Source organism: Mustela nivalis (assembly GCF_964662115.1).
Source record: "Mustela nivalis genome assembly, chromosome: 5".
Taxonomy (NCBI): Eukaryota; Metazoa; Chordata; class Mammalia; order Carnivora; family Mustelidae; genus Mustela; species Mustela nivalis.
In genome coordinates, this window is record NC_139024.1 from 119,584,973 (window position 1) to 119,608,108 (window position 23,136).

At 39.3% G+C, this 23,136-nt stretch overlaps 2 protein-coding genes across 2 annotated transcripts in view; both read right to left on the reverse strand.

The window, feature by feature from the left end:
- Positions 1-23,136, reverse strand: part of LOC309865787 (endogenous retrovirus group K member 7 Env polyprotein-like) — a 1,143,634-nt gene that overhangs the window by 850,797 nt on the left and 269,701 nt on the right. The gene's annotated exons all lie outside the window — the stretch shown is intronic.
- The window catches only part of LOC309865789 (butyrophilin subfamily 3 member A3-like), a 488,935-nt gene continuing 488,360 nt past the window's right edge, over positions 22,562-23,136 (reverse strand). Inside the window, exon 3 of the mRNA XM_082732612.1 lies at positions 22,562-22,941. Within this exon, the coding sequence (XP_082588738.1) occupies positions 22,577-22,941 (365 nt within the window). The 3' untranslated portion in view covers positions 22,562-22,576. The remainder of the gene's footprint in view (positions 22,942-23,136) is intronic.

Here is a 23,136-nt window from a genome sequence, read left to right on the forward strand (position 1 = left end):
TGCCTCTCAGTGTACTTGTAATTTCTCTCTGTCAAATAAATAAATAAAATCTTTAAGAAAAATAAGTGAAACCATATGATAATTGACTTTCTCTACTTGACTTATTTCACTCAGCATCATCTCTTCCAGTCCTGTCCATGTTGATACAAAGGATGGGTATTCATATTTTCTGATGGAAGCATAATACCCCTTTGTATATATGGACATATCTTCTTAAACCATTCATCTATTAAAGGGCATCTTGTCTCTTTCCACAGTTGGGTGACTCTGGTCATGACTGTTATGGACATTGAGGTACATATGGCACTTCTTTTCACTACAACAGTATCTATGGGGTAAATACCCAGTAGTGTAATTGCAGGGTCATAGGGAAGCTCTATTTTTAATTTCTTTAGGAATCTCCACACTATTATCCAAAGTGGTTGCACCAACTTGCATTTCTACCAACAGTGGCAGAGGGTTCCCCTTTCTCCACATCCTCTCCAACACACTTTACTGTCTTGTTAATTTTGGCCATTCTAACAGGTATAAGGTGGTATCTCAATGTGGTTTTGCTTTGAATCTCCCTGATGGCTAGTGATGAACATTTTTTCATGTATCTGTTAGCCATTTTGTATGTTTTCTTTGGAGAAGTGTTTCTTCATGTGTTCTTCCCATTTTTTGACATGATTATCTATTTTGTGTGTGTTGAGTTTGAGGAGTTCTTTATAGATCTTGGATACCTTTGTCTGGAGTGTCATTTCCGAATATCTTCTCCCATTCTGTGGGTTGCCTCTTTGTTTTGTTGATTGTTTCCTTTCTTCCGCAGAAGCTTTTAATCTTGAAGGAGACCCAAAAATTCATTTTCAATTTTGTTTCCTTTGCCTTTGGAGACATGTCTTGAAAGAAGTTACTGTGGCCTACATCAAAGAGGTTATTGCCTATGATCTCCCCTACAGTTTTAATAGATTCCTATTTCACGTTGAGGTCTTTTATCCTTTACAAGTTTATCTTTGCGTATGGTGTAAGAGAATGGTCGAGTCTCATTCTTCTATACATAGCTGTCCAATGTTTTCAGCACCAATTATTGAAGACACTGTCTTTTTTCCACTGGAAATTTTTTCCTGGATATTTTTTTCCTGATTTGAGAGAATTAGTTGACCATAGTGTTGTGGATCCATATCTGACTCTCTACTCTGTTCCTCTAGTCTATATGTCTGTTTTTATGCCAGTACCCTGCTGTCTTGTTGATCATAGCTTTGTAGTAAAGCTTGAAATCCCATGACGTGATGGCCTCAGCTTTGTTTTTCTTTTTCAACATTTCCTTACAATCCAGGGCCTTTTCTGGTTCCATACAAATTTTCAGATTTTTTGTTCCAGCACTTTGAAAAATGCCGATAGAATTTTGATTGGAATGTCATTGAAAGTATAGATTGCTATGGGCAGTATAACATTTTAACAATGTTTATTCTTCCGATTCATGAGCATGGAATGTTTTTCCATCTTTTTGTGGCATCTTCAATTTCTTTCATGAGTGTTCTATAGTTCCTCATGTACAGATCCTTTACCTCTTTGTTTAGGTTTATTCCATGTAAAGTTATCATGCCATCTGCAAAGAGAGAAAGTGTGACATCTTCTTTGCCAATTTGAATACCTTTTATTTCTTTTTGTTGTCTGATTGTTGTTGCTAGAACTTCTAGTACTATATTGAACAATGGTGGCTAGAGTGGGCATCCTTGTCTTGTCCCTGATCTCAATGGGAAGACTGTCAATTTTTCCCCATTGAGAAAGATATTTGCTGTGGGTTTTCCATAGACAGATTTTATGAAGTTGAGGAGTGTTCCCTCTATCCCCATAAATCTGAAGAGTTTTAATCAGGAAATGATGCTGTATTTTGTCAAATGCTTTTTCTTCATCATTTGAAAGAACCATGGGATTCATCTCTTCTTTTATTGATTTGTTCTATCAAATTGATTGATTTGTGAATGTTGAACCATGAAAAGATCCCCTACAATTAATGTATTTTTATCAACATGTCTCTTTATTTTGATTAACAGTTGGCTTATGTAGTTCACTGCTCCCATATGGGGGGGGGCATAGATATTTACTATTGTTAGATCTTCTATCTAACAATCTATCCATCTTACCTTCCCTATACAGACCCAGCTGAGGGTTCCCAGCAGAAGGTGAATGGCTCCTAGGTGCACCACCTGTGCCATGGCCTTTTATTCCCTTCGTCCACCACTGCACCTTGGATGAAATTTCTGCAACATTAACCCTTGGAGAGAAAAAAGCCATGTCCGGAAAACAAAGCAAAACAACTACTCCAAAGAGACTAGTGCTTAGGAAATTTTATGGTCATCAGTGAAATACTTCTAGAGTTCTGATTAGCCTTTGTCTTGATTATGCCATGAGGTAGTGTCTTACTTTACTAAAATGTGAAATTAGAAAGTAGATATATAATTTGTTGGTATACAATTATTCTTAGTCTTTCATGATTCTACATATTGTACATATGATTCTACATATGTTCTATCCATTGTAATAACCCTCTTTTATTTCTTCCTCTTTTTATTATATTAGTCACCGTAGACTACTATGTCTTTTTTTCTTAGACTAACTTTTTGCCAGTTTGTGTTCATCATCCTCTAGAACCAGCTTTTAGTTTCATTGATCCTTTCTATTGTTTTTCTAGCCTCTAGTTCCTTCAATTCTCCTCTGACTTTTATTATTTCTTTCCTTTTGTTAACTTTGAGCTTAATTTGTTCCTCTTTTTTCTAGTCATTGAAGGGTAAATGTAGATTGTTTATTTGAGATCTTCCTAATTTTTTGTTGCTCTAAACTTCCTCTCTGAACTGCTTTTACTTCAAACCACAAAATTTGATATGTTGTATTTTCATTTTCACTTGAGACCATTATTTATTTCCCTTTTGATTTCATCTTTGACCTATTGATTGTGTTACAAACTCAGACAAGCTGAGCACCCAATGCCCAGTAAGCTAATGTCTGAGACAGAGGATTTGAGGAAAAGAAATCTTCATTGACACAAGGAAAGCCCAGTGAGAAGGCTGGCTATCATTCTCAAAGCTGCATTGCTCTCTGGAGGATAAGGGACAACCACTACTTGTTTGGGGAAGGAGGTGAATATATGAGAGGAGGATGAAGTGTTTCTGGAAATCTTGAGAGGGTGAGCCTTGAAATAATCTAGAACTCTATATTCTCCCTGAAAATAAGGCACCCATTCAGGACCTGGAATGATGAGGTATGTCAGATAATTTTGAGACAAATGTTTCTTTCCACTCCCCATTAGGTTTCTATAATCAGTGGGTAAACAGGGAGTAGGGGTAAAAAGCACAGTAAATAATTGATCATGCATGAGGTTAAGAGATGAAAAAATGTCCTTCGTAGGGAATAAAACATGACATGCAGCTAAGGGCTCTGGGCTGCCTTGTCAGAGCAGAGCAGTGCGGGATGGATTGAGATATTTTCTAGCAGGAGACACCCACGAGTCTTGATTATAGAATGCCCAGAACTTCATCAGGGAGCCAGTCCAAGTTGGGAGTAACTGTGCTGGCTGAAAGCTGCCACCCCAGAAAGATTTTCTGGGAGTTAACCTTGTCTACACTGCTGGCTCTGCAGGTTTTGGAATCAGATGGAGCCCAGCAAGCATGGAAGTCCTAGCAGCTCAATTTAGCTGACTGACACAGTACAGACCCTCTTACAACACACTGCTTGTCTCTCCTGCTTTAGCATCTAAAGGGCTGACTGAACTCCCATTTCCTCTCCTTGTGTGTTACAGTAGTCACCATACAGTGCACCATTAGTTTTTTTTTTTTTTTAAGATTTTTTTTATTTATTTGAAAGACAGAGATCACAAGTAGGCAGAGAGGCAGGCAGAGAGAGAGAGAGAGGGAAGCAGGCTTCCTGCAGAGCAGGGAGCCCGATGCGGGGCTCGATCCCAGGACCCTGAGATCATGACCAGAGCCAAAGGCAGCAGCCCAAACCACTGAGCCACCCAGGCGCCCCGCACCATTAGTTTTTGATGTAGCATTCCAAGATTCATTGTTTGCCTGCTACCCTTGGTGCTCCATGCAATCCTTGCCCTCCTTAATACCCATCACCAGGCTCACCCATCCCCCTCACCTCCTCCCCTCTAAAATCCTCAGTGTGTTTCCCAGAATCCATAGTCTCTCATGGTTCACCTCCCACTCCAATTTCTCCCCCTTCATTTTTCCCTTCCTCTAATGTCCTCCATGCTATTCCTTGTATGTTTCACAAATAAGTGAAGCCACATGATAATTGATTTTCTCTGTTTGTCTTACTTCACTTAGCATAATACTCTCCTATCTTTACCAGGTGGACCTAAATGGCCATCATGCCATTTATTCTCTGTATCATATTCTCTGTATCATATTATGTGTACAGCTTGGATTTAGGGACTCTCTGGGTCTTCCTTCTCAACTCCTGCTTTTCCTTCCTCCTTGCCTGCTCAGTTGGTTCTGTCCACTCCTCATCTACTCTTCCATCATCCCATCCACACACATCTACTCTGTGCCTGTTGTGTGCAGTTAGCATGACAGGCACTGAGCATACTGACCTCTAGGAATATCTGTTTACCATTTTTTTAACAGCCAAGTTGGGTATCTAGGCTTTCTACCAGTAATTAAAACTAATTTAATTTAAGCTAGAAAATTACTAACATTTTCAGTTGGGTCAAATTAGTTAATTTAATTAAAATGTGACTGAATCAGTTGTGAAGCTAGAATGATCTTTTTTATAGAACTTGTGTTGGTAGAACATCAATTCCTATTTTTGTCCAGCTGATTTCAAAATAGCATTGATAATACAGTAACCCTGAGCTTCTAAATAGACATTTTACTGAAAAAGATACAGGAAATGGAAAATTTTACTACTCTGCTCATTCCTGTTTTTGCATTATAAATAATAACCTGATGCTAATAAAATGTATCATTAAGGGAACATTAGGGAAGAAACTAATAAGTATGGCTAATGACTTGATAGCTGTGGGATATCATTTTAGTATCTGAAAGTGTCCTATGTCTTGATTATATTAAAAATATAAGTATGCTTAAAATATGACTTCTAACCTTTTGAAACGTGTGAGAGGTGAAAAGAAATGAGGTCACTTATGTTGAGAGGTTTTAAAATGGAGCCCAAGGCCATTAAGGAGGTGGGTCTTACACATGTCGTCACTGGGTGGAAAACGAACTTTTGAATCAAGCCAAACTAGGAATATTCCAGGGACTCTGTAGGAACATCTACAACATGCAGCACTAACGGACTTTTGCTCAATGATGGCTCTAGCCATCAGAGAACCAATTCTGTCTAGCTGAGATTAGTTTTCTACCACCAACACCAATCATAACTATTTTTAACAACATATATAAGCATGCCCTCTTGTTGTAAAAACCCTCAATTTTTTTGTTCCCTAGTGGGACACAATTTGGGCTACAATCTGAATCGATGTTCCTGAATTGCAATTCTAAGACCCCAAATAAGGGCTTTTGTTTTACTTCAGTTTTGCTTCTTTTTTCAAGTGATGAGGGGTAGTTAGTAAAGCAAGGTATTATTACATCCAAGTTTTAATTTCAAATAATGAGTTATTGGGTGCTCTCAGAGGATGCTTACCATCCTAGAGAATTGTTACCTTTGACACCTGTTCTACTGTGGATGAGAGACGAAATATATGTCTTCCTCCTTTCCAAGCATATACTTGGAGATGTTGAATGGATAGGAAGAGACCTGCCACTCTTCTGTGATCTGGTGTTCATACACCCTGGGCCCACTGCAAAATCTATTATCTATGATGCCAGACCTGCAAGGGGCTAAAATAGTCCTTATATTTTCAGGGGGACAGAATACATTGTTGAGATGAGTAAGCCTTTATGGTGTTTTCAAATTATGCCTCAAAATGCTTACACACTACTCCGTTGGGTCTTTGAGCAGTGAGGGAGTGGACATGTATGGAAAATAATGCTGTGGCTTTACACAGAATTACATACAGGGAGTCAAAGGAATGATGTTTATCAGTAAGTCTATAGCAACGTTTTGGCAATAATGCAGGCTTACAGTTCTTTGACCTGCCTCCCTTTTAATGTATCCCCCCAATCTCTTCTAAGTACCCTGGTTTCCCAGGTGCAAAAGTGAATCCAGTCTCACTAGGAAGCTGCTCCCTCCACATCTCATCCATCTGTGACTCTATAGAAGTGCCAGTTACAGCATCTACCTTTTCTCCTAGTAGTGATGCTCTGCATCTTTAGAGCTTTTCTTTATCGTTAGAGCTGAAGAAAATCCCCGTGCTGGAGGATCCATCCCTACAGTGGTGTGAAGGTGCTTTGGGTGTTCCATAATAGTTGCTGCTGAGAACAGTGATGGTTTTTTTTTTCTTTGTTTGTTTTGGTTTGGTGTTTTGAGAGAGAGAGGTATCATGGAGGCAGTGAGAGACAGAGGAGAGAGAGAATCCTAGGCTGGCCCCACACCCACCATGGAGCCACCACAGAGCTCCATCTCACGACCTGGAACATCATGACCTGGGTTGAAATCAAGAGTCAGATGCTTAACCAACTGAGCAACCCAGTTGCCCTAAGATCTTGATAGGTCTGATCAATCACTATTTGTTGCTAAAGAGGTTTGGATTTGTTGGACTACCAATACCTGATGTGAAATTGGAAACTTGTGTTTATGAACACTAAGACAGTGATTGTGTGCAGTGGATGGTGACTTCATTTATGTAAATACAGGTAAGGGAGAGCTGTGTTGCACAATGTGTGACCCAAGGCTTTAGAATATATGGAGTCTTTCTAATGTTGACACCAAACATATTGAGCAAGATCTGTTAAATTCATTATGTATGATATGTCACCTCCTCTTCTGGCATGGATTATAGAATTTGCATTTTGCGGAGGCTGGCAAAATGGCAGAAGAGTAGAGGACCTCGTTTTATCTGGTCCCCTGAATTTAGGTAGATAACTATCAAATCATTCTGAATACCTACGAATTCAAACTGAGATGTAAGAAAAGAATTGCAGGAATTATAAAAACCAAAACTTGACCACTTTTTGCAAAGTAGGAGGTCGGGAGAATCTGAGGGGATGTCTCAGAAGATAATCAGTGGAGGGAGGGAGCCTCTGTAAACTGGCTACTAGAAAGTGATATAGCCCCAGAGCCCAATATTAGAACTTTTATGAATCTGATCCAATGAGAGACATCCCTGCCTGAAAGGTGCTCAGGTTGGAAGCAGGGAAGAATGCTAGGTGTGACAGTGTGGTCTTAGAATCTCCAGGGTCACAGAAGGAACAGGGGTGCACAAGCAGACAGAGTTCCTAAGCATTGGAATGAAGAAAGCAGTGAGGGTCAGCACACCCGAGAGAGAAACCTCAACTCAGTTCGCCATAAACCATGAACTGCAGCATGATCCGGTGGCAGCACTTCTGCAGTAATTCTGCAAAGGAGAGAAAAGTGGCAGCCCTCTGACTTCCTTCAGCAGGGATGGCACAGGAGTGTGCACAGTGGTCAACCCCTCAGAGTGTAGGGGTACTGTAAAGGACAGAAAACTTGTAGCCATGTGCCTTCCCCAGGAAGGACAGCATGGAGGAGTGCCTGACCGGGTGACGACTCTCTGTACGGGAACCCAACAGTACAGAAATTCAGGGAGCTTTTGCATTCTTCTGGGAGGGTCCATGCAAGCACACACCACAGGAGTCTTTAGTCTTTGGCACACACAAAAGTGAAGACCACTTATCCCTGAGGGTTTAGTGAAGAGAGGGGACTGCCATCTCGTGGCACCGGGACTCAAGATTGGGCAAGGCCTTATTTGTTTTCATCCTCTAGAGAGACACAGAACACCTATGGGGAACAAAAGTCATGTAGAACAATCAGTAGCAGCTCAGAAGTCCGGGCCCCTGTCAAGGGGCTGTACAACTCTGTCCAGGCAAAGGCACCTGAGATTCAGTGCAGCGGGCCCTTTCCACAGAACACCAGATAAAACAACAGGGAACACCACGTTTACAGAGCACATAGGACTGCAAAACTCTAGGACTAGGTGGTTTGTTTGTTTGTTTGTTTGTTTTTTCATGATTTATCTTTCATTGAAAATTTTTCCTTTTCTTTTTTCTGCTATTTCCTTTTTCAATTTGTCTCTTACTTTACTGACTCTTTGTTTTTGTCTTTTTTTTTTACTTTTTAAAAATTTATTTATTTATTTTCAGTGTAAAAGTATTCATTTTTTATTAATTTTTTCAATTTATTTATTTTCAGAAAAACAGTATTCATTATTTTTTCACCACACCCAGTGCTCCATGCAATCCGTGCCCTCTATAATACCCACCACCTGGTACCCCAACCTCCCACATCCCCGCCACTTCAAAACCCTCAGATTGTTTTTCAGAGTCCATAGTCTCTCATGATTTACCTCCCCTTCCAATTTCCCCCAACTCCCTTCTCCTCTCTAACTCCCCATGTCCTCCATGATATTTGTTATGCTCCACAAATAAGTGAAACCATATGATAATTGACTCTCTCTGCTTGACTTATTTCACTCAGCATAATCTCTTCCAGTCCCATCCATGTTGCTACAAAAGTTGGGTACTCATCCTTTCTGATGGAGGCAGAATACTCCATAGTGTATATGGACCACATCTTCCTTATCCATTCGTCCATTGAAGGGCATCTTGGTTCTTTCCACAGTTTGGCGACCGTGGCCATTGCTGCTATAAACATTGGGGTACAGATGGCCCTTCTTTTCACGACATCTGTATCTTTGGGGTAAATACCCAGGAGTTCAATTGCAGGGTCATACGGAAGTTGTATTTTTAATTTCTTGAGGAATCTCCACACTGTTCTCCAAAGAGACTGCACCAACTTGCATTCCCACCAACAGTGTAAGAGGATTCCCCTTTCTCCACATCCTCTCCAACACATGTTGTTTCCTGTTTTGTTAATTTTGGCCATTCTAACTGGTGTAAGGTGATATCTCAATGTGGTTTTAATTTGAATCTCCCTGAGGGCTAATGATGATGAACATTTTTTCATGTGTCTGATAACCATTTGTATGTCTTGATTGGAGAAGTGTCTGTTCATATCTTCTTCTCATTTTTTTGATATGATTGCCTGTTTCGTGTGTGTTGAGTTTGAGGAGTTTATTATAGATCCTGGATATCAACCTTTTGTCTGTACTGTCATTTGCAAATATCTTCTCCCATTCCGTGGGTTGCCTCTTTGTTTTTTTGACTGTTTCCTTTGCTGTGCAGATGCTTTTGATTTTGATGAAGTCCCCAAAGTTTATTTTGGCTTTTGTTTCCTTTGCCTTTAGAGACATATCTTGAAAGAAGTTGTTGTGGCTGATATCGAAGAGATTACTGCCTATGTTCTCCTCTAGGATTCTGATGTATTCCTGTCTCACACTGAGGTATTTTATCCATTTTGAGTTTATCTTTGTGTATGGTGTAAGAGAATGGTCGAGTTTCATTCTTCTCCATATATCTGTCCATTTTTCCCAGCACCATTTATTGAAGAGACTGTCTCTTTTCCACTGTATATTTTTTCCCAGGGCCTCAGTTGGGTGTGTCTGGGGTCTTGCAAGTTTGACTACCCTACGTTCTCCTACAAATGGACCTAGAGAGCTTTTTTGGAGGTTCTAGCAGGGGAGCACAGCTACTCGTATACCCTTGACCCAAGAACGCTCTTCTCCTCTATCGGGGAAGGTCATCCTCTTTGACTAAGTGCACACAGCTTTGGGAGGGATGTACAGGGAGTGGTGAGGGAGGAAGGGGACTCCCGCCTAGCCAGCCAGATCAGCCAAATCAACCCTGGCGAACAATGGGGTGACAGATGCCACAGTTAGATTGCCCTCACACCTTTAAGTCTTTTTTAATGAACATATAATGTATTATTTGTTTCACGAATACAGGACTGTGACTCATCAGTCTTACACAATTCACATCACTCACCATCGTATTTACCCTCCCCAATGTCCATCACCCAGTCATCTTATCCCTCCCAGCGTCCACCACTCCAGGAACCCTCAGTTTTTTTCCTGAGATTAAAAGTCTTTTATGGATTGCCTCCATCACTGGTTTCATCCCATTTCGTTTCCTTTTTTCCTCTAATCCCCCATGATCCTCTGTCTTGTTTCTCAAAATCCACACATCAGCGAGATAATACGATAGTTGTCTTTCTCTGATTGACTTATATCTCTTAGCAAAATACCCGCCTTCTTCCAGCCATGTCATTCCAAATGGCAAGATTTCCTTTTTTTTTTTTTGTGGCTGCGTAATATTCTAGTGTGTGTGCATGTGTGTAGATATAAATAGATAGATGGATAGATAGATAGATATAGATATAGATGATATATATATATAGACATATCAATCACATCTTCTTTATCCATTCTTCTGTTGATGGACATATAGGCCCTTTTCCTAGTTTGGAATTGTGGAAATTGCTACTATAAACCTCGGGGTACATGTGCCCCTTTGGATAACTACGTTTGTATCTTTGGGGTAAATATCCAGTAGTGCAATTGCTGGGTCAGAAGGTAACTCTTATTTTCAACTTTTTGAGGATCCCCCATACTGTTTGCGGGAGTGGCTGCACCAGCTTGCATTCTCACCAATAGGGTAGGAGGGTTCCCCTTTTTCTACATCTGCACCAACATCTGTCAATTCCTAAATTGTTAATTTTAGCAATTTTTGACTGGTAGGAAGTGGTATCCCATGGTGGTTTTGAATTGTATTTCCTTGATGCCAAGGGATGTTGACCATTTCTTCATGTGTTTACTGGCCATTTGGATGTCTTCTTTGTAGTTCCTTCACCTCCTTGGTTAGTTTTTTTGCAAGATATCTTATGGTTTTTGGTGTTATTGTAAATGGAATTGATTCCTTAAATTCTCTTTCTACAGTTACATTGTTAGTGTATAGGAAAACAACTGATTTCTCTGCACTGATTTTGTATCTTGTCATATTACTGAATTGCTGTATGAGTTCTAGTAATTTGGGAGTAGAGTCTTTTGGGTTTTCCATATAAAGTATCATGTCATCTGTGAAGAGAGAAAGTTTGACTTCTTCATTGCCCATTTCAATACCTTTTCTTTCTTTTTGTTGTCTGATTGCTGAGGCTAGGACTTCTAGTACTATGTTGAACAACAGTGGGGATAGTGGGCAACCTTCTTGTGTTCCTGATATTAAGGGAAAGGACCTCAGCTTTTCCCTATTGAGAATGATATTCTTTGTGGGCTTTTCATAAATGTTTTTAATAAAATTGAGGAATGTTCCCTCTATCCCCATACTCTGAAGAGTTTCCATCAGGAAAGGATGCTGTATTTTGTCCAATGCTTTTTCTGCACCAACTGAGAGAATCATATGGTGCTTCTCTCTCCTCTAATTAGCCTGTTCTGTCACATGGATTTGCCAAGGTTGAACCACTCTTGCATCCCAGGAATAAATCCCACCTGGTTCTGATATATAATCTCTTAATGTACTGTTTGTAATAGACTATTTTTAGGCACTGTTGGATCCTGTTAGGTAGGATGTTTTGAAAATCTTGACATCCATATTCCTCAGGGATGTGGGTCTGAAATTCTCCTTTTGGATGGGGTATTTGCCTGGTTTGGGGATCAAGGCAATGCTGGGCTCACAGAATGAGTCTGGAAGCTTTCCTTCTGTTTCTATGTTTTGAAACAGCTTCAGGAGAATAGGTGTTATTTCTTATTTGAAAGTGTGGTAGAGTTCCCCAGGGAATCCATCATGTCCTGGACGGTTTTTGATCACTGCTTCAACCTTGTTACTGGTTATGGGTCTATTCAGGTTGTCAGTTTCTACCTGTTTCTGTCTTGGTAGTTCATAGGTTTCCAGGGGGGCATCCATTTCTTCCACGTTGCTTACTTTATTGGCATATGTTTGTTGAAAATAGTCTGTAATAACTGTTTCTATCCCCTTGGTGTTCGTTGTGATCATCACCTGTCATTCATAATATTATTCATTTGGGTCCTTTCTCTGTTCTTTTGGATAAGTCTGTACAGTGGTTTATTGATCTTATTAATTCTTTCAAAGAACCAGTTTCTAGTTTTGCTGATCTGCTCTTGGCATTTCTAGTTTCTAATTTATTGATCCCTCCTATAATCTTAATTAGTTCTCTTCTCCTGTGGGGCTTAGGCTTTAACTGTTGTTTTTTCTTCAGTTCCTTAAGGTGTAAAGTTAAGTGGTGAATTTGGGATATTTCTAGTTTTCTGAGGCTTTGCTGACTAAGTATTTCCCCCTTGAGACTGCCTTTGCCATATCCCATTGGTTTTATGATGATGTGTTTTCATTCTCATTGGTTTCCATGAATTTTTTGATTTCCTGGTTGACCAGAAATTCTTGAGTAGGATTATATTTAGCTTCCAAGTGTTTGAATTTTTTCCAAGCTTTTTCTTGTGCCTCCATTCTAGTTTGAAAGAAAGCATTGTGGTCTGAGAATATGCAGAAAATCATCTCAGTCTTTCGGTATGGGTTGAGACGTGATTTTTGACCCAGCATGTGGTCTATTCTGGAGAAAGTTCTATGTGTGCCTGAGAAGAATGAGTATTCTATTGTTTCAGGGGAATGTTCTGTATAAATCTATGAGGTTCATCTTGTGAAGTGTGTCATTTAAGGCTATTGTTTCTTCATTGATTTTCTGCTTAGATGATCTGTTTACTGCTGAGAGTAGAGTGTTGAGGTCTCCTACTATTAAGGTGTTATTATCTATCTATCTATCTATCTATCTGTCATATATATATATATATATATATACTGTAACAGTTGTCTTATGTAGTTGGCTGCTCCCATGTTGGGGGCATAAATATTTACAATTGTTAGATCCTTTTGTTGGATGGACACTTTAAGAATAATATACTGTCCTTCTGTATCTCTAACTACAGTCCTTATCTTAAAATCTAATTTCTTTGATATGAGAATTGCTATCTCAGCTTTCATTTGAGGTCTGATGGCATGAACAATGGTTATCAATCCCTCTGCTTTCAATCTAAATGTATCTTTAATTTCAACCTGAGTCTCTTATAGAAAGCATATGGATGGGTCCTTTTTATCCAATCTGCAAACCTGTGCCATTTTATGGGAGCATTTAGGGTGTTCATGTTGAAAGTGATTATTGAAAGATGGGATTTTATTGTCATCATGCTGCCTGTCCTTGTTTCTGTAGATTGTCTCTGTATATTTCTGTTCTATCTCACTCTTGGGGACTTTCTCCTTTTATCGAATTGCCCTTAATATTTCTTGCAGGGATGGCTTAGTGGTCACATATTCTTTCAGTTTCTGCCTGTCCTGGGTGCTCTTTGTCTCTCCATCTGTTCTGAATCACAGCTTTTCTGGATAAAGTATTCTTGGCTGCATGTTTGTGCCACTAAGACCATGACTGATCCCAGTCTGGGTGGGTTACGGTGACAGCTGCGGAAGCTGCCCTGGCGAAGGCCAGCCCCCCAGATCCACAGGCACAGGTCCTCACAAGAGCCTGTCCTGGTCCAGCAATTTCCCCTTAAGCTCCTGTTTTCTGTTCGAATGCTGTTATATTGGGCACTTCCCGTCCCACCACCACCCCTCTGAAAACTATCTCTGGTCCCCAGGGGCAGGATGTTTTTGCACTGGTATACTATTTCACTTCCCAGTGGGTAGCTTCTGGTGGGCCCCTCCTCTTTCTGTTTATCCTCTGATATTGGTCTTCATAATCACAACTCTATCCTTTGTACCTCAATACTGAAGGTCTTCTGTTCCCATAGAAATCCAGACATAATCTTACATCTCAGGCTGACTCCATGAGTGTTCAGACAGCTTGTAGATATCCTGCTGAATTCAGGACATCAGTTCAAATGGAGTCCCCTACTCTTCAGCCATTTTGCCCCCCTCTATCATGATGGCATTTTGACAGGGATTGCATTAAATGTGTAGGTCATCTAAGTAGCATAGAAATATTAACAATATTTGTTCTTCCAATCCATGAGCATGGAATGTCTTTTCATTTTTTTGTGTCTTCCTCAAATTTTTAAGCCTTTTTCTACTTTTATTTTTCTCATTTACATTTTGTTGATATATTCTGCCTTTTTCACTTCCTTTCACTGTATTCATTTAATTTTTGTGTGTATATAAGTTTTGCTTTCTTTACAATTTTGGGATTGAGTGTCTTCTAACAAATATATTAAAATACACCCAGGACAAGTGGATAATCCCATTTTGTCCATCTGGGAAATTATATTGTTCCTTCTTTCTCTCTCTCTCTCTCTCTCTTTTTTTTTCTTTCTTTTTTCTTCTTAGTTTTGACTTCTTTGCATTTGTCTGGTGTGTATTTCACATGGATCATCATTGATGTTTTTGATTGATTTCACTTGTTCATCCATTCTTCTCTGAACAAAATGACTAAAAGGGGAAATTCACAAAAAAAAGAACCAGAGTTAATGCTGTCACGGATCTAATCAATATGGATATAAGTGTTGGAGATGGAATTCAGGATAATAAGTATAAAGTTACTAGCTGGGCCTGAAAAAAAGAATAAAAGACACTAGACAGTCTCTTAGCACTGAAATGAAATCCAACCAGGTCTAAATTTAAAATGCTTTAACTAAGATGCAGTCTAAACTGGATGTTTGAACAGCTAGGGTAAATAAGCCAGAAGAGAGAGTAAGTGACATAGAAGACAAGTTGATGGAAAGGAACGACATTGAGGAAAAGAGAGAACAACAACTAATGGACTGTTAGGGGAGACTTTGAGAAATTAGCAATGCCATCAAATGAAACAATATTAGAATTTTGGGGTCCCTGAGAGAGAATAAAGAGAAAGAGAGGGCCATAAAATATATTTAAGCAAATCATAGCTGAGAACTTCCCTAATCTGGGGAAGGAAACAGGTATTCAAGTCCAAGAGGTAGTGAATACACTCCCAAAACCAATAAAAATAGATCCACACCACAACATGTTATAGTGAAGCTTGCAAATTTCAGACATGAAAGCAAAATCCTGAAAGCAGCTCAAGACAAAAGGTTCTTAACCTACAATGGTAGAAACATTAGGCTGGCAACAAATAGAACACACGTTCTTCTCAAGTGCACATGGAACATTCGACAAACAGCTCACATCCCAGGTCACCAATCAAGTCTCAAGCAATACCAAAAGACTAGGATAATTCCCTGCATGTTTTCAGACAATGATGATCTTGAATTCAATCACAGGAGGAAATTTGGAAGGAAATCAAACACTTGGAGGTTAACGAGCATCCTATTAAAGAATGAAGGGTCAACCAGGAAATTAAAGAAATTTAAAAATTCATGAAAACTAATGAGAATGAAAACACACTGCTCAAACCTTTGGGAAATAGAAAAATAATTCTTAAGAGGGAGCTGTATTTCAATACAAGCCTATCTCAAAAATTAGAAAAATCTCAAATACACAAGCTCTCTTTACCCCTAAAAGAACTGAAGAAAGAACAGCAAATATGGCTTAAACCAAGCAGGAGAAGATAAATAATAAAGACTAGAGCAGAAATCAATGAAATGGAAACCAGAGAAATAATAGAACAGATCAGTGAAATTTAGAAGCTGGTTCACTGAAAGAATTAATAAGACTGATAAACTCCCAGCCAGACTTAAGAAAAAGGACCCTTGGGCACCTGGGTGGCTTAGTCAGTTAAGCACCTGCCTTCAGCTCATGTCATGATCCCAGGGTCTTGGGATCGAGTCAGGCTGCCGGCTTTGCAGAGAGTCTGCTTCTTCCTCTGCCCCTCTCCCCACTTGTTCTCTCTCTCACTCACTTACAGAAATGAATAAATAAAGCCAAATAAATTTGTTTAAAAGAAAAGAGAAAGGACTCAAATTAAGAAAACCATAGGTGAAAGAGGAGAGATCAAAACCAACACCAAGGAAATAGAAACAATTTTAAGAACATATTATAGCAGCAATATGCCAACTGGCAAGGAAATTGAAACAGTAATCAAAAATCTTTTGACAAACAAGAATCCAGGGACTCCAGGGGAATTCTACCAAACATCTAAAGAAGAACTAATACCTACTCTTCTGAAGCTGTTTGAAAAAAATAGAAATGGAAAGAAATTTCCCAATCATTCTATGAGGCCAGTTTTACCTTGATCCCAGAAACAGATAAAGATCCCACCAAAAAGGAGAGTTACCGACAAATATCCTTGATAAACACAGATGCCAGAATTCTCACCAAGATACTACTCAATAGGATGCAACAGTACCTTAAAAGGATTATTCACCATGACCAAGTGGGATTGATTCCTGTGATGCAAGAGTGGTTCAATGTTCACAAATCAATCAATGGTAGATCACATAAATAAAAGAAAAGACAAGAACGATATGATCCTTTCAATTGATGCAGAAAAAGCATTTGATAAAATTCAGCATTCTTTCTTCATTAAAACTCTTCCATGTGTAGGGAGAGAGGGAACATACATCAGTCTCATTAAAGTTATCTATGAAAAGCTGCCAATATCATTCTCAATGGAAAGAAACTGAGATCTCCTCCCTTAAGGTCATGAATATGACAGGGATGCTCAGTCTCACTACTATCATTCAACATAGTACTAGAAGTCCTAGCCTCAGCAATCAGACAACAAAAATAAATAAAAATCATTCACATTGGCCAAAAGAAGTCAAACTTTCTCTCTTCCCAGATATCATGGTACTTTATGTGGAAAACCCAAAAAACTCCACCCCAAACTTGCTAGAACTCATACAGCAATTCAGCAACATGACAGGATACAAAATCAATGCCCAGAAATTAGTTGCATTTCCATACATTAATAATGTGACTGAAGAAAGAGAACCACACCCCATACACAAAGATAAACTTAAAATAGATGAAAGACCCAAATGTGAAACAGGAATCCATGAAAATTTCTGAGAACAAAGGCAGTAACCATTCCAACCTTGGCCAGAGCAAAGTCTTGTAAGATGTGTCTCTAAAGGCAAGAGAAACAAAAGCAAAAATGAACTATTGGGACACATACTGAGGGTTCTGGAAGGGGAGGTTGATGGGGGTATGGGGTAACAGGGTGATGGGCATTAAGAAGGACACACGATGTGATGAGCACTGGGTGTATATGCAACTGATGAATCATTGAACACTGCATAGGAAGCTAATGGAATTCAAATTTTAACAAAATGCTTTTCCTGTGTTCAAAGATTTTTTTTTAACCATTGTCTCATCATTTTCATTTTTATTATATGGAGAGAATATTTTCATTTTTCATGTTTCCACTCTTTATAGATATTTTTATATATTTCCCATTTTCTTATTCCCTTAGACTGCTTTGTTGAAACACTGTTTACTATCATGTTGTTTAGACTTTACATGTTTGTGTGTTTTCCAGTTTTTTTCTTGTGGTTGATTTCTCGTTACATACCATAGGGGTCAAGACCAGTTGCATGGTATGCTTTCAATCTTTTTAAATTTACTGAGGTTTGTTTTTTGTCCTAACATGTGATATACTCTAGATGTTCGTATACACTGGAAGAAAATGTGTATTCTGTTGTTTTGGGATGGAATGGTCTGTATACATCGTGTTGTCCACATGGTCTCATTTCTCATCCAAAGACATGATTTCCTTATTGATTTTCTGCCTTGATGATCTATCCATTGATGTACTTTGGGGTTAAAGCCCCCTACTCTTGCTGTGCTATATCATCTTGTCTCCTTATGTCCATTAATATTTGCTTTATGTATTTAGGTGCTTCAGTGTTGGGTGCACAGATATTTAGAATTGTTATATCTCCCTGTTTGATTTACCCCTTTGCATTATGTAATGTCTTTCTCTATCGTGCGTTACAGTCTTTGTTTTAAATTACATTTGTTCTGATATAAACATGTCTTCCCCGGGTTGTTTTCATTTTGTTTTGATTTTGTTTGGTTGATTATCTTTTTGCTTCCAAATGCATGCCTCTACGTCTTCTATACCTTAGCTTTTACTCTGCATGTATCTCTACATCTGAGATTATCTCTTCTGGGCATCATATAGATAGGTCTTGCTTATTTATCCATTCTCTACCTTGTCATTTCATTGGAACATTTAGGCCCTTTACATTTAACGTAATTATTGACACATATGTCCGTATTGAAATTTTGTTATTTGTTGTCCGGTTGTTTGTAGTTTTCTGTTCCTGTCTCCTTATCTTCCTCTCTTTCTTTGTGATTGATGAGTTTCTGTAGTGTTGTTTGGCTTTCTCTTTTTTTAAATTTTGTGTATCCACTACAGGTTTTAGGTTTTCCATTACTCTGAAGTTCTCATATAATATTATGTGTTATAGCAGTGTATATGAATTGGACAATCACTTTAGTCTAAACACATTCTTTACACATCCCTGGATGGCTCAGGTACTTAAGCGTCTGTCTTCAGCTCAGGTCTGATCCCAGGGTCCTGGGATCAAGCCCTACATCCAGCTCCCAGTTCAGTGGCCTGCTTCTCTCTCTCCCTCTGCCTGCTGCTCCCCCTTCTTGCGCACTCTCTCTTTTTCTCCCTGTCAAATAAATAAATAAAAACTTTTAAAAATAAATACATTCTTAAAAAACAAAACGTCTCTTCCTTTTTCCTTATCTCTTACATATATTATATACATGTTATCATATTTACATATTTTTATATTTTACATCTTTTTACTCATAACTTACTTATGCAATTTCTGGCCGTTTGTTTTCCATTTATTTATTTATTTATTTATTTATTATCTATTTATTTGACAGACAGAGATCAAGTAGGCAGAGAGGCAGGCAGGGAGAGAGAGAAGAGAGTTTTACATTACTTTCTTTTATACTTTCAATATTCCTTGTTTATCCACTGTTTATTCGACAGTGTTATTGGAAAGTGTCTTGGAGATGATATTTTTGTATTGAGATAATAAGGTTATTTATTAACTTCACAGACTTCTATGTCCAGTTCTTTCCCCAAGATTGGGAAGTTCTTAGGCAACACTTTTGTAATAGTAGCTCTGCCCCTCTTCTCCTTCTCTTCTCCTTTTGGTATACTCCCTATTCTTAACTGACTCTCCTAATGGAGACTGGTAGTTCTTGTGGGATTTCTTTATTTTTTAAGCTTGTTTATCTTTTAAGTAATCTCTACATGCAATGTAGGGCTCCAGGTTATAACCCAAAGATTGAGAGTCAGATGCTCCAATATCTGAAGCAGCTAGGCACCCCAGGGTTTCTTCACTTTAAAATAAATAAATAAATAAACCTTACTTCTCTTCACTTCCTCCTGAATAATTTCCGGATTCCACCTTTCAGATCATGTATTCTCTCTTCCACCTGATCTGCTCTATTTCCAATGTTTCTAATGCATTCTTCATCTCATTTACTGAATTCAGCTCCAGAATTTCGGTTTGGTGCTTTTTTAGAAATTTGGTCTCTTGGGTAAAGTACTCCTTCTACCAATTCATTTTATTACTGAGTTCATTGAATTGCCTGATTCCCTTGTATATTGTTGAATTCCATTCTGACAGTTATTTTGAATTCTCTATTACTTAGATCACAGTCTTCTGTAAATGTAGGTTTGGTGGCTGGAGAACTGTCATTTCTTTTTAGCAAAACCATATTACCATGATTTTTCATGCTCTTTAATGAGATTTTCCTCTGCCAAATAGTTTGAAGTAGCCAACACCTTTTGTATGTAAGCAATAATTTGTTAACTTTTATTCATGGGTGGGAGGTTAGAGGCCCTTCTTTAGTATTACAGCAGGTGGCAGAAGAGCACAAGTTTTTGCTTTCTCTTACCAGACAAGCCCTGGTGGCTGTATAGACCAGACTCAAAAAAAAAAAAAAAAAAAAAGAGGATACTGGCAACTCTGAAGGGGCCTTTATGTACTAAGTCTCTTGGGTTGGGGCATGCCCCATACTCCAGGAGGAGGATCCTCAAGTTCAGGAATCCAATGGAGCTGGGAGCTCTCTGGCTGAACTCTCAGGGCAGACCGTGAATAAAGTGTTTTTTTTCTTTTCTGCCTCCTTCCCTTGCCTTTTCCATTCCCCCACTGTCCCTTCCTGGTCATAGATGTCCTACCTCAGAGGAACCTGCTCTGTAGCTTCATAGCTATGGGGTCCTCCAGTCATAGCCTAAAGGGCCAAGTAGCCTTTCACCCACCCATTCTTAGCCCCAGGAGTCACAGGTGAGCATTACCACCACTGTAGAAGCCAGGGTAACAGGCCCCACCAAGCTGCCTGGGCTCTGGTCTCCCCAAAAACAATCCACACCCTCTTAGATGTAAACTTGGATGGATCTCTTCGGCATCTCGTGTGCTGTGCAGAGGAACCTTTGTTGGGTTTGGAATCCTACTAGTTGTAAACAGAAAGGGGGAGACAAATGGAGAACTCATTCTGCCATGATGCTGACCTCACTTCTCCCAATAATGATGATTTTAACCATTCTTTCTGGAATTACATGGGCAGCTGGTCCACTAGTTTCAAAAGATTCCTCTTTTTTGTGTGGATAATTTGTATCACATCCATACCTTTGTTTCCCATACGAAGGTACCCATAGACCATTTAAAAGGAATCCAGTGTCATAAAGCCACAAGGTATACCAAAGAAGGAGATGGACATTTTAGAAAATATATTAACGTATACAGTATTTAAAATATATGCAGAGATCCCAAAGAGTATATTTATGACTTTATTGTTGGGGCAAACATTTTGATAAATTTGAAAATTCCTCTACTACACTTTCCCATTTACTCTGAGCAGGGCAATGCCCTCCTCCAAGGCTGTATCCTCCAAGATACAGTTCAGTTTGATGTTTGTATCATGCAGTGTCCAATCAGGAGGCAGAAACCACATCATTCATGTTAACAGGGAAAAACATGGCAAAAATGAAACATTTATGACCTCCAGTATCAACAAGTAGGGCACATACAGGGTAGATTTGAATCAAAAGACAATGAATTGATAAAGGGCAGATTTCACACTTTTAGTTCCTCAACTACCACATAAATCATTTACTCACATTGGAACTTCCATATAACAACACAACAGCTCCACATTTTCACCCATCTACAGGGCTACACTTAAAATGAAAAAGTTCTCACTGTTTCCCCAAAATGGAACAAACAGGCAGTCTCAGGCATTGAATCAGTTATATTTATTCCTTAAGTCCAGACACACTCATTTGACTATTCTGTTAACTAGAGATTACATTTGAAATATTACCATGGACAACTTGCTTAAAATCACACTGGTAAGAAGGGAGAAGGAAAATAATTAATACAAAGGACACATCTACATAACAAGATAGAAAAATATGCAAAGGGACTCCAGTCCTTTTCCTATTTTTGGTCACAGGCAGGAACTGAGATCTGTGACCTCCTTCTTCCACTTCCAATTCCGTGTCTTCTCATCTCTCCCAGAACCACAGTAGGTCGGTGTTCTCTACTTCAGTAGTCAACAAACCTTTATTTTTTAAGGTCTGAGTCCTCAACAGTTTGGCTTCCTTCTGTTTCCTGTGGGTTCCTTCCACCTTTACAATTGGACTGGAAGTACTGAGAAGCTGTACATAGATCCTGGAACTGTGCTCAAGATCAAAGCTTTCTGCAATCCATCCAGGGTCTGAAAACACTCATCTTCATTTACCTCTTTATTTTGGTAGCAGTTCTGTTCTTTCCAACTGCTGTTGACTCACAAGGAAACCCAAACTCTCTGTTTTCCATTCCCTGAATTAATGCAGCACCAGTACTTAAGAAATAACAAATGTTTATGAAGGTTCGTTAAGATAAGTATGTCTCATTCATTCCAGAATAGGAAGCCTGTACAATAGAATATTACACTCCATTATTCTTCAGTCCATTAGCCTTACATTTCTTCAGAAATATTCATATGGACAATGTTTTTTAGTCAAAGTGCACATTTCCTAAATAGAGCTGGTAACCCACCTGTAGCCTCTGGGTTCATCTGCACAACTCAAACTATATAAAACAAACACGATTTAATTCTTCAGAATAATTCAGACCTCTTCGTATTTCATATCAAAACAATACAAAGACTTCATGAAATAATGCTCATGATCAAAGAAAACATGACTTCCACTAGCAAAATTCAGCCAACCCTAGTACAGCTGAAAAAGTCAACATTTATCTTCCAATACTTGAGCATAAGGAATGAACTGACTATTCTCATAACCTCACCACAGCAGTCTATACCCAGAAAGAAAAGGGCAAGACACCTAGTCATTCAGGACTAACTTCAGAGGCTATTACCCCTGGGAATCTGCAGCTCCACGAGGAGCCACCATGAGGAATCTGAGACAGTGTTGGAGCATTATGGGGACATAGCTTCAGGACCACAGGGGAGTAATGGAGATTCAGCCCCTGGGAGTTCACCATCAACACCACAGCCTGAACTAATCCCCAGCCCTGAGAGGCTCACAGGCTCTTCTGAAGAGCAAGGAGAGTTAATCACAGGTATAGTGGTCTGCACAGGCCCACCCACCCCAGAGCAGATGGTCAGGGAAACATCTCCTGACTGACCTCAAACTGAAGTATGGAAACAGAGGAAGAGGAAGAGAGAGGGAAGGAGAAAAGGTGGAAACCATCAGTCATGTTGTAGAATGAGACATCCCCTTACTTCAGGTCCAGGAAAACCCCTACTCTCTGGGGAATTGGCTCAACGTGTTCTCCATTAACAGGGAGGGAACAGAATCTCTTTTCATACATCCCCACAATCCAGAATCCCTTTTCTGTGTATTCCTGGTACCAACCTTTCCTCTCCACATCTCTCCTACAGACACCCAGGGCCCACTCACTTCTATGTGCATTCCTGATCTCCACCTCCCAGTAACAGCACCCTGATGTGATGCCTTCATGACCCAAGACACTATAGACTCCATCATCTGAGTACTTGGGTGAGTCCTTGAAGGTCACACTAGTCTTTTCATCAGAGACAGCAAGGCTTTCATGGGTAGACTCTGGATCCAGACTGACAGTCACTGCAGAGACAGTTACCAATCATTCAAGGACTTGCCCTACCACATAACAAGGCACACAACCACCACCCCACCACCAGATACCTAGCTGCATGCAGGAAGAGCTAAACCTCATGAGATGAGAGTCTTCTGGCTCAAGCACACAGCCTCTAACTGGAAGAAGTAAGCATAAGACTGATCTTGGGGTTAGACATGTCA